The following is a 13556-nucleotide window of genomic DNA, read 5'->3' on the forward strand; positions in this document are numbered from 1 at the left end:
TTAATAGTTACTTGGGTTTTGGAACAAAGCTCCATGTCCCACAGTATGAATCACAGAATCATTTAGGCTGGAAAAGACCTATAAGATCAAGTCCAACTCTTACAGCACTAAACCACCTCCCTAAGCAATATATTTGCACATCTTTGAAATACCTCCAGGGGTGGTGACTCAACCACTTCCCGGGCAGCCTTGCCAATCAATGCTTGACTGCTCTTTCTGTGAAGGAATTCTTTGTAATGTTCAATTTAAACTTCCCCTGGTGCAACTTGAGGCACGGTCATAATAACCTCATCTGTCTGCAAGTGAAAAATGTTGATAGCTGTTGTCACACATACACCTAAAATACTGTTTCTTAAGGAAGAATTGGGAACTGCTGAAGAACAGCTTCTCTTTGCAATATGAATGGCAATAGTTTAAGAGTTGATTGATTTGTTTTGAGTTAACACTAAAGCATGTAATTACTCCTTTTCAGATATTTTTCACTTCTGAATATGATTTTGTTGGAGTTTTTGCATAACTTAGTATTTAAATAATTTAAAATATACAGTATGTTTCTAGCACTATTACAGCTACACATGAACTAAAGAATAGCTAATTGTCTTGAAACTAGCTTTTGCAGGACATGACCATAGTCTCCCTTTGAAAGTAATACTACACATTAAACATACTCATTACTAGTAAGTGTATAGTTACTGAAACATCCTAAGTTTCTTGTTAAAATAAACTCCAATGTTTTTACCCCATTTTTATTAGCAAAACAATAAACAGAAGTCTCTTCACTCATTCATGGAGCATAAAGAAGAAACAAATGTTATGTTAATTAGGTCTTTAATTTTTATTATACAGGGGAAAGACTTAATTAGTAGTAATATTCCTTAAGGCTTTTGAAAGAAGCTTTATAACCATTCAAAAACCTTATTATAATACGTAAATGCTAACTGCCTGTTTAACTTCATTTGTAAGGGCACAAAGACAACCAGATTATTAATTATTACAAGATTATTAATCTTGTAAATTGTATTGGGAGACTTAATGTCTGAGGGACATGTTAGCTTGCATTTCCTCTTCTCAGTCTACTAACATCACTACTGTCATTTCAATTCTGCTCAATTTAAAAACATATCTAAAAGCTGAAAAGCATCTTTCTTCTTACCTTTTTTCCTAGGTGGTTTAGCTTTTAACTAAACTAAAAAGTAGAAAGTAAAGAATAGCAAGAATTTGTTTTCCTAGAATCACAGAAAAGTCTAGGTTGGATGGGACTTTTAGTGATCCTGAGGGTGAAATTTGTGTAGAAAAGGCCTTAGTTTAGGCAGTTCAACCCTGTCCCAGCTCTGTTGACCTGAGATTTCGGTACTTCCAGCAAGGACGATTCAAGTACTTCTTTGGGCTGTCTGTTCTAATGGTAATTAATTTATTTTCTTATATCCAGCTAGAATTTCCCCTAACACACCTTGTGTCTGTTGGCTCTTGTCCTGTCATTACAGATCCTTTGGAAGGCAATGTCTTCATCTCTTCTGTAACTATCTCTTAGGTATTAGAAGGCTGTGATTAGATCCTTCCCAAAGAAACTTCTTTTTACTCAGGAAGAATAAAACAAAGCTTTTTTTTTTGATGTCAGGTGTTCTAATCCTCTGATCATCATGCTGGCGCTTCTCTGAACTTCTCCCAGTTTCCCAGTGTCTCTTGAACTGGGAGGACCAAAACTGGACACAAGTTTTTTCCAAGCATGGTTTTAAAAGTGCTGAGTAAAGTGACATAATTAGATCCTTTGTTCTACTGGGTAAATTCTCGCTGATGCAGCCCATGAAACAATTTGGTTTTGCTACTGCCAAGATGCTTTGCTGATTCATTTGGCTTGCTCCTACTCAAATTCCAATGTCCTTATCAGCAGAACTGAAAAAAGAAAAATTGGCTAGAGGCAGACCCCAGACTGCACTAGTGCTGGGATTATTCCGTCCCAGGTGCAAGACTGTATCTTTGTCCAAAGCTCATACCGTTCATGTTCATGCAATATTTCAGCCTATCAAAGTCTGTATGATGGCTCTTCCCTCCAGCACATGTCTGTCTTCTCCTAATTTGGTGTTTTATGCAAATCTGGGAGCATCACTCACTCCTGTCATCCAAATCACTTCTAAAGATAATGAATAGAATCTGACCTTAGATTGGCTGCTGAGGAAATCCACTCATTTGTCTTCAAACCATTAGCCAACAACCTTTGAGCGTGGCATTATGTCAGGCTTTCTACACCCATCTTGTGGTCCATCTGTTCTATCTTAACCAGCTTGTCTATGTAGATGTTGTGGAGATCAAACTAAAATTAGGGTAGATGATGTCCCCAGCTCTCCCCCATTTGTTGAGCAAGTTGTTTCATCATGGAAGCACTCAGGTTGGTTAAACACGATTTACCCTTGACAAATGTAATTCCTTGTCCTTCATGTGACTTTCATGACAACCTTTGCCATAATGACCCTTGGGACTGAAGAGTTTATAAAAACTCATTGCTGTTGTTAATACAACTTACCCATATAAACACTTCTTTTATCTCTGAATGTATTTCTGTAAAAGGATGTGCTATACTAGGATGGGAGGGATTTTTTTAAGGATTTTTTTTCTGGCAATTTGCATGCATTTATATTTTCAGTATAGTGACTGTCTAACTAATGAAAATGTAAAATGAATGTATATAATAATTTCAGTTCTTGTGCTAATTTATTATGTCTGTCTACATATACAGTATAAATTAATTTGTCCTTACCATAAACAGTAAATAGCATACCACTATCCAAAGCATTTATAGTATTTTATATATATTTGCAGGTCATTGCTTATAATTCAGAAGGGAAAAGCAGTCCAAGTGAGACAGTGGAATATATTACTTGTCCAGACAAACCTGGGGTACCTTCCAAACCCACAGTGAAAGGAAAAATTCATGCACAGAGTTTTAAAATAATCTGGGGTAAGAATGTTTTCCAGCTTTATTTAGAGTATTTCTTTTGTATTTTTAATTTTTATTACACGCATAATAATTTTTATACAGAAGGTCAGGTTTTACTTTAGTAACACTTTAGTCTACCGAGCCATTATGATCCATTTGTATGGAAAAATACTGACTCAAAATACTTAGTGTGGCAGTACAACTAATTATATGGGAAGAATGATTTGCTAATTGTAATAGGGACTGTTATTGCAGAGGACTACAACACTTTAAAAAGTGTGGTTAATTGATGTACTAAGAAGTTCTGTTTCTCTGCCACAAAAAGTGGATAAGAGCCCACAATTCTGGGTTCTTACCAAAAGAGAAGATTGAAGTTCAACCTGTATCTTCAAACTATTTGGTTTTGATGGATAATTTTTTATTTGCTAAGGATGTTGGAAAACTTTTCCTTAAGCTCAGGAAATTTAGCCTTGTGCTGTAAAATAGGAGAAAGTTAAACAATACTGTGTCATGCCGTACTTTAGCAGAAAATCAGATGGTAAAAAATTACATTTATTGTGACTTCTTACCTATTTCTATTTGACAGTGTTTCATTCTTTAGCATCAATAATAAGAAATTTACTTGTAGAGTATAAGTAGTACTCAGCAGGTCCAGTCTTGCATCTTCCCAGAGTGCTTTGCTGCATCAGGACCTAATACTTGATCTTTTATGTACGATGCATAATGTATGAAGTTACTAAAAATGCCTGATTTGTACATCAAAAACTACCTAAAATATCCATTTATGTATAAAACTTTTAATAGTCTTTATTTGGAACAGTGATACTCCTTCTATGTGGCAATTAATGTGACAATTTTATTTTTCATTTGGAGTAATTTCCTTTCAAAGAAGTGCTATCTGCCCTCTTAAGTCTCATTTTATTTAGCTGGTATTTTATGATACATAACCCTTGCCTAAGAGCCAACATAATTTCATCCAGCACATCTGTAGTGTGATGTTTAGGCAAGAGTTCCCTTCTGTGTTGAAGTATCATGCTGTCTTTATATTCATTCAAAATGTTGTTTCACATTATTCTAATTTTGCTGGTTTTTGAGAAACGGTGTTGGGATTATATGTCAAAGAAAGGTCTGTAGATTTGTATCTTGTACATGAATACTGTACCAGGGAGGATAGTGCACTATATATTAGAAGTTAAGAGATAAGTTTTCAGTGTAGAGCTCTTGAATTCTGTTTTGTCCCAAAATATTTAGGTTTTTGAAATTTTCTCCTTAAAAAATTAAAAATATTTTTATATTCAAATCCTTGAGACATTTTTTTCTGTCTGCAGTCCAAATTACAGGACTGTTAGAGTCTGTGTCCCTGAATCCATACTCAGGCAGCCTTCCACAGCACTTGTGACTTAAATGTTTGCTGTGGCATCTCTCAGGGGTGATGCCCTTGTCCCTTTTCCTGTGTAGAGTGTACAGAAGGGCTGAGAGCTGAATTTCACATAGCAGGACTTGGAGTGATTTGCTGCTGCCCTGGACTAGCACCCTCTCCACCTAAATAAGCACTCATCTCCAGCTGTCTGTTGATTTTGCCATTGGGAAATCCTCCCCAAAAGCTATAAAGCCATTTAACTTACCCCACTTAGTTGGAATATTGCTGTTCTTTATAGATCCACCAAAAGACAGTGGGGGAGCGGCAATAAACACATATGTTGTGGAAATGTCTGAAGGCTTAAGTGGTAAGTATTAGGATCATACATTTGCATTCACTTGTGTGGGGGATTTTTTCCTGTCTCTGTGTGCATGTGGGAAGAATAAAATGTGTATTATGACAGGGAAAGTTATTGCCAGGGACTGATATCAAAAGAAAACAGAAGTACATTGATGCTTGTACACAAGAAATTCTTTTTCTCTGATTTAGAAAAGAAAGATGCATCAAAATTCTATGATGCAAGAGATGCTTTTTGTTTAACTTACTGATTAGATCTATTCAGTTTTGGAAATGAAATTACACATTTCAGACATTTTAGGGCAAGAAGACAGGGACATGTAGCTTTGTTGTCTGCATGGGAGATGAAAAAAAAGCTTGTACTCTATTTATCACTGTTAAAAGAGAACAATGATGCAGCTGGGATAACTTTCTGCTCTTTGTTTTTCTGTTCTTTCATACAGAAAGGAAACTGACAGTATTTCTAAATTGGACATAAACTTATCATGCTAAATTATCTAAAAATCTAGACCTCTTAAGTAGCCTTATGGAGTTCAGAAACACAGTCACATCAAGAATAAAAGTTCCAACTCCTCCAATGCTGTGTCAGATTAAGACAGAGCACTGCTCCCAGACATGATGGGAGCCCGCTCAGGCTGTTAGTCTGTTGCTTTCCTCTCTCTGTCATCTGTGTCCACGTTAAGTCACTTTTGGATTGATGCACTCAAGCCTTTCATGCAAATTTAGTGAGTTTTGCTTTACGTTTCATTACCAGCCCTCTAAATTCTGTGGTGTATTGCGTTGTTGGAGATTTAAAGTCCCCAGGCTCCCTGCTTAATCTCTTAAAAAGAGAGAGAGAATGTTAGAGTTTCTGATTTAAAAGTAGCAAATAATGGAAATAGTCTGCAAAATGGTAATGTAATTTGAAGTTTGTTTTCTGTGAAAAATTTTACTTCTGTATCTTTTCTGTATATTTGGGTATAATGTTAAACATGCTTGCTGACCCAGTAAGTTCTCTTCTACTTAAGATAAATACCAAATAAGGAAACTATTTCACTTTAGTAGATCTACACCTAGGAAACTATCTTTATGAAATTATAGTATCTTCCAGGAAATTCAAGGCAGTCTCAGTTTCTATTTTTTTAATAAACATCAGGCATATGTTGGAACCCTGGAGGATGAAAATTTCAAGCTTTCTGAGCTGAGGGATACTGAGGTATAAGCATACACTTACTTTAGTGAAGTTAGGATGCCTGCTGTGGCTGGTACTGAAGTGTGGCAAATTACACTTCGGTTCATTACACACTTATTCCTAACCTTTCAGGAAACAAATGGGAGACAATATACAGTGGAGCCACTCGGGAACATGTGTGTGACCGACTAAATCCGGGCTCTTCCTATCGGTTACGTGTATATTGCATTGGGGAAGGAGGACAAAGCACGGTAATATCAGCTAATATTTTTATTAAATAGAATTTCTTTTTGTAAGAAAATCTGGTCCAGTAGATATTTAAGTAAATATTGCGCAGAAGTGCCTAACAAAATAGCCATAGTTGGAACCTAAGAGAAGTTCCAGTATTCCTGCACCGTGGTTCGAGTTTCTGCTCATTTGTTAAAGAAATATATCTGAGGTTTTTTTTTTCTGGTATTATATTTTGTTTGACATGATTGTCTTATTTACAGATACTTTTCTTATGTGATGCATTTATACAATGTCATTTGTTAAGACTTAACCCAATACAGCAGTTTAAGAAGGGTGCTTGAAAAGGCTCCCTGTGGAATTGGTCACAGTGCCAAGCATAACAGAGTTCAGGAAGCATTTGGACAATGGCTTCTCACATAGTGTGATTCTTGTGTCTGTCTTGAGGCCAGGAGCTGGACTTTGATGATCCTTGATCCTTCCCAGCTCAGAAGATTTTATGATTCTGTAAATTGAATGTATTTCCTTTAGTCAGAGGAGTACCTTGTTTGAGTAGCCAAGTCACCCCAGCAGGCAGGGGAAGAAGTCTTCACTCAGGCTTTACAGGGTTGTGCTTCCTGTGCCCTCTCATGCACAATTAAAATGTTTACATTGCTCTACTTTTCAGTATTCCTAAACAATTTGCCGTGCTATACTATGCTCCTTTATACACACAAATTACATACACACACACACGTGCACTGTCAATTCTGTGCTGTAGTTCAGCTGCCAGTGCCAAAATGTCTTGCTGTATTTGCTCTCCCTTTTCAGCAGCAAGTGTAACAGAGCCAGCCCTGGCTCTTTGCAGACTTGTAGCACGGCTTTACTGTCGAGCTGCTGTCACAAAAATCTTAAAGCTTTATATTCTTGGTGTTTGCCATTTCTACCCAGCCCTGCCTTATGACAGGAAATGTATGTGCTCTTCCTCCACATAGCAGTCTCATGCAAAGATAACCTTGACTACAGTCACCTTGTCTTAAGAATAAATCTGGATTCCTTCAATGCTGGCTTGGCTGCAGTGCTTTCCCAGTTACCAGACCTCAAGCCTTTGGAGATTTTCACTCTGGCAACCTACTTCCATACAGCCCTACTCCATGATTTTAGAATTAACATGAATACCAAAGAGAAAATAACTTCAGAAAGTCTTGATACTTTCTGTAGGTGTCAGAAATCAACAGAAGAACTGTGAAGAAAGATTTAATTAACTATTCTGCAGCTTCTCACGAATATGTGCGTAACATTCTGCCTTTAAGTAGCAGCAGTTGTTCAGTGCATCAATATATTCAAAGGAGCTGAAAAGCAGCAGATCATCCAGTCCACTCTTTCTTGAACATACACAGAAACCAGCTGTGAAATGAGACTCTGAGATTCATTTCTTCTGTAAACCTAAAGGTTTTTCAACTTCCTGTTTGTTCTGTATCATGTTGAAGCAAATAACCCCTCATTGTCTCTGGTCACTTTTGTCTGCACCCAGAACAGTCAATGCCATCTGCTTCATGGGTTGTTATGTTCTTAGGCAATTTTTGCCCGAACTTCAAATCAGAAGTAGAACCTTGTTGCACATTAGGTATTGCTAAGCAATGAAAAAGTTGAAATGTCTTTTTTTTTTAATATCTTCTGATTGACACTTCTGCTCACTTTTGCTTTCTGAGAGGTTCTACCACAGAAAGTATAGAACCCTTAGAGTAAGGAATTAGAACTCATTAAGCTGCAGTCTGATGCAAAAAAGAATGAGTTTACATTGAGTAAGTCATATTTCAAGCATCTGTACAAGGTTTGTACTGATAATTAACCACTGTTTTTCATTCTACTCTTTGCATGTGTATCAAAATACAAAAGCAATTTTTGCATATTGTGTGAGTATTTTGGCATGGTTTATATTATGAGAAATACATACCAGATCATTTCAGCATCTTCACAACTTTGAAGATGTCATTAAAAAGGGGGAATATCTTGTTTCTGACTCAGGTATTTGCCTTTACTTGTGGCATAACTGATAGTTCTTGTTTTGGCCTGGATAACTTCATTAATCTATCTTTCTGGTTTAGGTATCTGATTCCTTACTGGTGCAGACACCAGCAGTGGTTCCTGGTCCATGCCAGCCTCCAAGGCTACAGGGTAGACCAAGAGCAAGAGAAATTCAGCTGCGTTGGGGTAATTTTATTATAAGAGTTAGAAATAGTAATGAATCCAAATGTGTTATGTGTTAAAATTAAATAAGCTTTTCTTTCTTTCTTATTTTTAGGACCACCTCAGGTAGATGGTGGTTCACCCATTACCTGTTATGGTCTGGAAATGTTTCAGGCGGAAAGCGATGAACACAGAGAGGTTTATCAGGGTTCTGATGTTGAATGCACAGTGGGGAGCCTTCTTCCAGGGAGGATGTACAGCTTCAGACTGAGAGCAGCCAACAAGGCTGGGGTAAGGAGGCAGTCTGAAATGAAATTCAATCCAGAGACTGAAATCACTAATTAAGGATTTTTTATTTCAAAAGAAGCATTTAACAGTAATTTTAAAATTAGGATTTCCTAATGTAGAGTCATTTGAGTCACATAGCCTATTGTTGTGTGGGAACAGACAGTTAAACATCAGTTTATAATGAAGGGGATTTTTAGATGAAGGGAGGAGAAAATAGCTAATTATGTCTTTTATCTGAACAGTAACATTAGGAAATCATTAGGAAATGCTAAGGACTTTATTAAAGCTCTGTTACAACTTCACTGTTCTCATGTGAAGTAAGGTAGCAAATTATTTTCTGTATACAGCTTTGTAAATTGACCTTTATTTTTACAGCTGTTGGTGTTCAGAACATAATAATTAGTGTTTCCTGACTCTCAATTTTTATATTTAGTTTAACTTCTGAGTAATGTTCTATCAGATACAAGACTATTTTCCCTCTTTGGAGTATTAAATGTGTTTAAATCAATTGTTTCTGTAGAATAAGCTTTATTTAGTTATGTACCCAAAGTCCCGATTTGTTCAATAATGTACACTTCATTAAAAACTGTCAGGGTGAGTTGGCACTGTTTGTGGAGAGGTCTGCAGCTTAAGGCCTTAAAGCACTATCCTAACTTTTATCTACTCTCCACCCTGCAAGAATGGTTCATAGCTCAGCAGTTTTTGAATTCTTTATTTATTTTACGTAGGTATAAATAGGCAGTACCAATTGGTTTATGTTCCAGTGCAGCCATCATGTAACTTCAGAATAAGGCTTTGGATAGTACTTCCCTGGTTTTCCCAAGAGTTTGAAGTGTCAAATTTATTCACACTGCATTTGCTGAATGAAGAAAAATTTATAGCTGTTCTGGAGAATAGTCAGATACTGAAATAAATCCTGAATCCACAGTCCACAGAAACTTATTTTATAAAGAAGTAATACAAAGTTTCAGGTTGCTGTTACATGTCCTTACTATAGTAAACTGTTTTTTAAAAAAGTAGTAATTTAATTTTTACAATGTATATGTATCAACTCTCTTTTTAATAGTTTGGACCATACTCAGAAAAATGTGAAGTAACTACAGCACCTGGACCCCCAGATCAGTGCAAGCCACCTCAAGTGACGTGCAGATCTGCTGCCTGTGCTCAGGTGTCCTGGGAGGTAAGAATGCCATGGCAACACCTGTCTTTACATAATGGTCTTCTGCATTTTTGAGTTCAGCTTGAAAAATCACTTTATTTGTAAAGAAACTTAACTGATTTTCCGATAGGTGAAACCTTAGTCATTCATCATGCCATTACAAGGCAGGAGTAAGCTGGCAGGCTGCAGGTGCTGGATCTTACTGTGTTCTTTTGTTTAAAAGTTTTGTCGTAGCTGCTGCTCTGCATTTTTGAGTGATGCAGTCTGGTCTTAAAATTTTTCTTTAACATAGTTATAGTTCCTCAGAGACAATGTATCCACATAATACAATAGATTATTGTGTGTTTCTTGGTCTTATAATCTGATTTAATTTTATATTATTACATCAGTAATAATATAGCAAAAGCCTCACAGACTTCCTATAAACCCATAGCATTTAGATGTCTGATTAAAAAAATGCAATAGATAAAAATTAAGCTTGTAAAAAGAAAGATTCTGTCTGGGAATACTCTTTAAACACAGCATTTTAGTAGCTTAGAGATGAGGTGAAGTATCTGAGTTACAGAACTATACAGAAAAAAAATTAAACTGTTTTTCCTGGAAAGTAGTGTTCATGCTTCCTGCTGGAGGAATGTCAGAGGAGTACTCCTTAAATATCTACAAGCAAAGCCTTTTTTAAAAAATAGCATAAAACATTCAAGTAGAGTTAATTTGTAGACCTCTAGATACCATTTAGTTCAACCTTCTATTCAGATAGTTTAAGTTTTTCAGGGCCTTTCCCAGTGAAATTTTATTTATCTCCAAGAACGAAGATGTTCCAGCCAAGTAAAACTGCCTGGGTAAACTCTCATTCTGTAGGAATTTTTTTTTATGTCTAGTCAAAATACCCTTTAATACTAGTCAATGACTCCTGTCTTGGCACTGTGCCATCTTCAAGAAAAATTTTTGTCACAGTGTTTGTACCCTCAGAGTAAGTAATTTAAGACAGCAGTAAGATCTTCCTTTAGCTGGATCACCTTGCTATCAAGTAAACTTTACATTTTTGTTGTGTGTTGCACTGCTGCTTCATGACCCTTCACTGGACCTACTCCATTATGTCAATGTCCATCTCCTTTAGGGGATCCCAAGACAGGAGATGGTACTGGAGATGCAGCCTCACAAGTGCTGAGTAGAGAGGAGTCATTATTCCTTTTACCCTTCTTGCTGCACATTTGCTAATACAACCAAAATGTAGTTCACCTTCATCAGACACACACTGCTGATTTTTATTTAGCTTTCTCACCAGGACGCACGGGGTTTTTTTGGTAAAGGTTGTTCCTCAGTCTGTACTTTTTTGTATCAGTCCAGGACTTCGTGTTTGCAATTGTCTTACTTGAACTTCCTGAAGTTTGTATCAAACTCTGCCTGTTATTTTTACTGTACTTAATTAAAAATCAGCAAAGAAATGGGAGAGTAAGACTCCTCTGGAACAAAAACAAAATATAGATGTGATGTGTTTGATAGATTTTTTTTTTTCTCTTATGTCAGTATATTTAACTTTCATTTCTTGATATCCATTTTAAAGGTACCAGTAAGTAACGGAGCTGATGTCACAGAGTATCGGCTGGAGTGGGGCGGTGTGGAAGGATGCATGCAGATCTCCTATTGTGGGCCTGGGCTCAGCTGTGAAGTGAAAGGGCTTTTGCCTGCCACTATATACTATTGCAGGGTTCAGGTAAAGATGTAAAACTATTGTTAGTGAAATCTGGAAACAGGAATTGACTCTGCCATAAAAACATGGTCTGCTTTGGATTTGCAGGCAGTGAATGTTGCAGGTGCAGGCCCTTTCAGTGAAGTAGTGGCATGTATGACTCCAGCCTCTGTACCTGCAGTTGTGACCTGTCTTCGTGGACTAAGTGAAGATGAAGTTGAAAGTCCACACTATTCTCCTTCCACATGCCTTGCTATAAGCTGGGAAGAACCTTGTGACCATGGAGCTGAAATCCTTGGCTACAGCATAGATTTTGGAGATAAGCAGCCAATAACTGTTGGGAAGGATTTGACCTATTTTATAGATGGCTTACAGCCAGATACTACCTACAGGTATGTGATGCACAGCTGCTTGACAGCTTACTGTTTCCTCCACAAAAACAGGTGCTTTGTTTCCTTGTATATTTTGTTGTCTTCATTATTACTCTCAGAGGCACATTAGTGCACAGCCATGGAGCAAAAAGAAATTTTGTAATGATGATCATCATAAACAGATGTGTTATTTTTATTTTCTGTCAAAAGTAATTTATGTTAGTTTATTGCAGTATTGTTGTATCTGTTTGGTTAATGTGTCAATTTAACTGCATTCACATCACATATTTAGATTCATAACAGGGTTTGGATTGGTTGCTTTTCTGTTTGAAAAGGTAAAATCCATCCAAGGAAGGACTATGTCCAGTCTGATCTAATGACAGCTGCAATTTGCCTTATCTGCAGAAGAAGTGGAAGTCAGCATGAACAGTATCATTTTGCAAAATCAGCCAGCTATGCATCTCTTTTGAAGAATTTTAGTTGCTGAAATCATCTCGTATGTTCGGTCCAAGGGTTACTGAAAAATATAAATGCAAAAATCAGTAGTTTTGCCTGAAGGCACCAAATCCCTGTTACAAAAACATGTCCTCAGTGTTAAAGAATGGCAGTCCCACTGAAGTCAGACTTTTAGCCCACTCTGATTTCAGTATAATTAGGATATCATCTGGCTACACAGTTTTCTGAATCTTTAATTACTGTTTTATGGTTATTTGTCAGAATACAGTGTTTCTGTGTGCCTTATAATTACTTAACAGTAATGCTAACAATCTGAAGAGCTGTTGCTCCCTGTGTCATAGACTGAAAAAAAGAGTCACTTCCATTGCAGAGATAGGTCTATACTTCTACCCACATAAGTTTTTTTTAATAGAATACACTGTCAACTCCTTGTGCAAATAAAAAAATTGCATGTATTAACCTTAGTTCTGGGCTGTAATAAATTAGCATAATGTTAAATATGACTGTAGTGAAAGAGAAATATTTATTCTTTAGCCTGCATACACATTTGTGTTTTCACATTTCACAATTGTGTGGTTGACTGTTTCAGAATTTAATTACTGCAATTACTTTTTTCCAGTTACCTAGATACTGTTTTGGACAAGCAAATGTTAAGTCTGCCAAATGAAATTTGACACATTTTGCTCCCTGTGGCTACCTGTGAAATGCATAAAGAGCCTCTGTTACCTGCTTTTTCCTTTTCAGAAACAAATTTCTTGGCTAAGTCTTCTAATTCTTACTTAAAAATCTAATACCAGCATTGTCTTCCTTGGAGTATCAAAGAAGAAATAAACAAAACCCTACCTTATCCCCAAGTATCCAGTTCTACAACTTCCTCAGCTTTGTGTCCTGTGGCAGCTTCTGGTTTCCCCCCTCACTTTGCAGGCAGACCCAAGAGGGGTTGTGTCTGCAAGTGCCCAGAGATGTGTTACTGGTGGAAACAGCAAGAGAGATGGCTGGGCATCTCACTTTATTTTCACATGAATAGGATCTGTTCAAAAAAGTCCATAAAAATGTCTGTTAGTCATCCTGGAACTCACCTGGTAGAACAGTCACAGATATGGTTTCCCCTCTTGGAGGTGGGTTTTTTTTACCTTCCCTCATCACTCCAATGTGGCTATCAAAAATTTTGATTCAAGGCCTGCACAGTCAGAAAGATGGACCACTGTTGAAGTAAATCACAGAACTCTTGCTTCTTTTCACTAATGTGAATTTATTTTGATTTTTTTTTTTATTTTTAATCAAGCCAGCTCCTTAAAATGTAGGGAAAGTGATGCACCTACATATTCTTGACAGTCTGTCAAAGCATAATACTGATAAAAATCTTCATTGT

General features: G+C 36.8%; 1 protein-coding gene across 4 annotated transcripts in view; it reads left to right on the top strand.

Moving 5' to 3' along the window:
• Window positions 1-13556, top strand: part of FNDC3A (fibronectin type III domain containing 3A) — a 111390-nt gene that overhangs the window by 90309 nt on the left and 7525 nt on the right. For all 4 annotated transcript variants that reach the window (XM_083884966.1, XM_083884967.1, XM_083884968.1 and 1 more), the window contains 8 exons: window positions 2818-2956; window positions 4594-4662; window positions 5956-6074; window positions 8139-8244; window positions 8336-8511; window positions 9575-9688; window positions 11232-11381; window positions 11466-11749. In XM_083884966.1, coding sequence (XP_083741092.1) covers window positions 2818-2956; window positions 4594-4662; window positions 5956-6074; window positions 8139-8244; window positions 8336-8511; window positions 9575-9688; window positions 11232-11381; window positions 11466-11749 — 1157 coding nt within the window. The remainder of the gene's footprint in view (window positions 1-2817; window positions 2957-4593; window positions 4663-5955; window positions 6075-8138; window positions 8245-8335; window positions 8512-9574; window positions 9689-11231; window positions 11382-11465; window positions 11750-13556) is intronic.

Source organism: Zosterops lateralis, assembly GCF_965231275.1.
Source record: "Zosterops lateralis genome assembly, chromosome: 2".
Lineage (NCBI taxonomy): Eukaryota > Metazoa > Chordata > Aves > Passeriformes > Zosteropidae > Zosterops > Zosterops lateralis.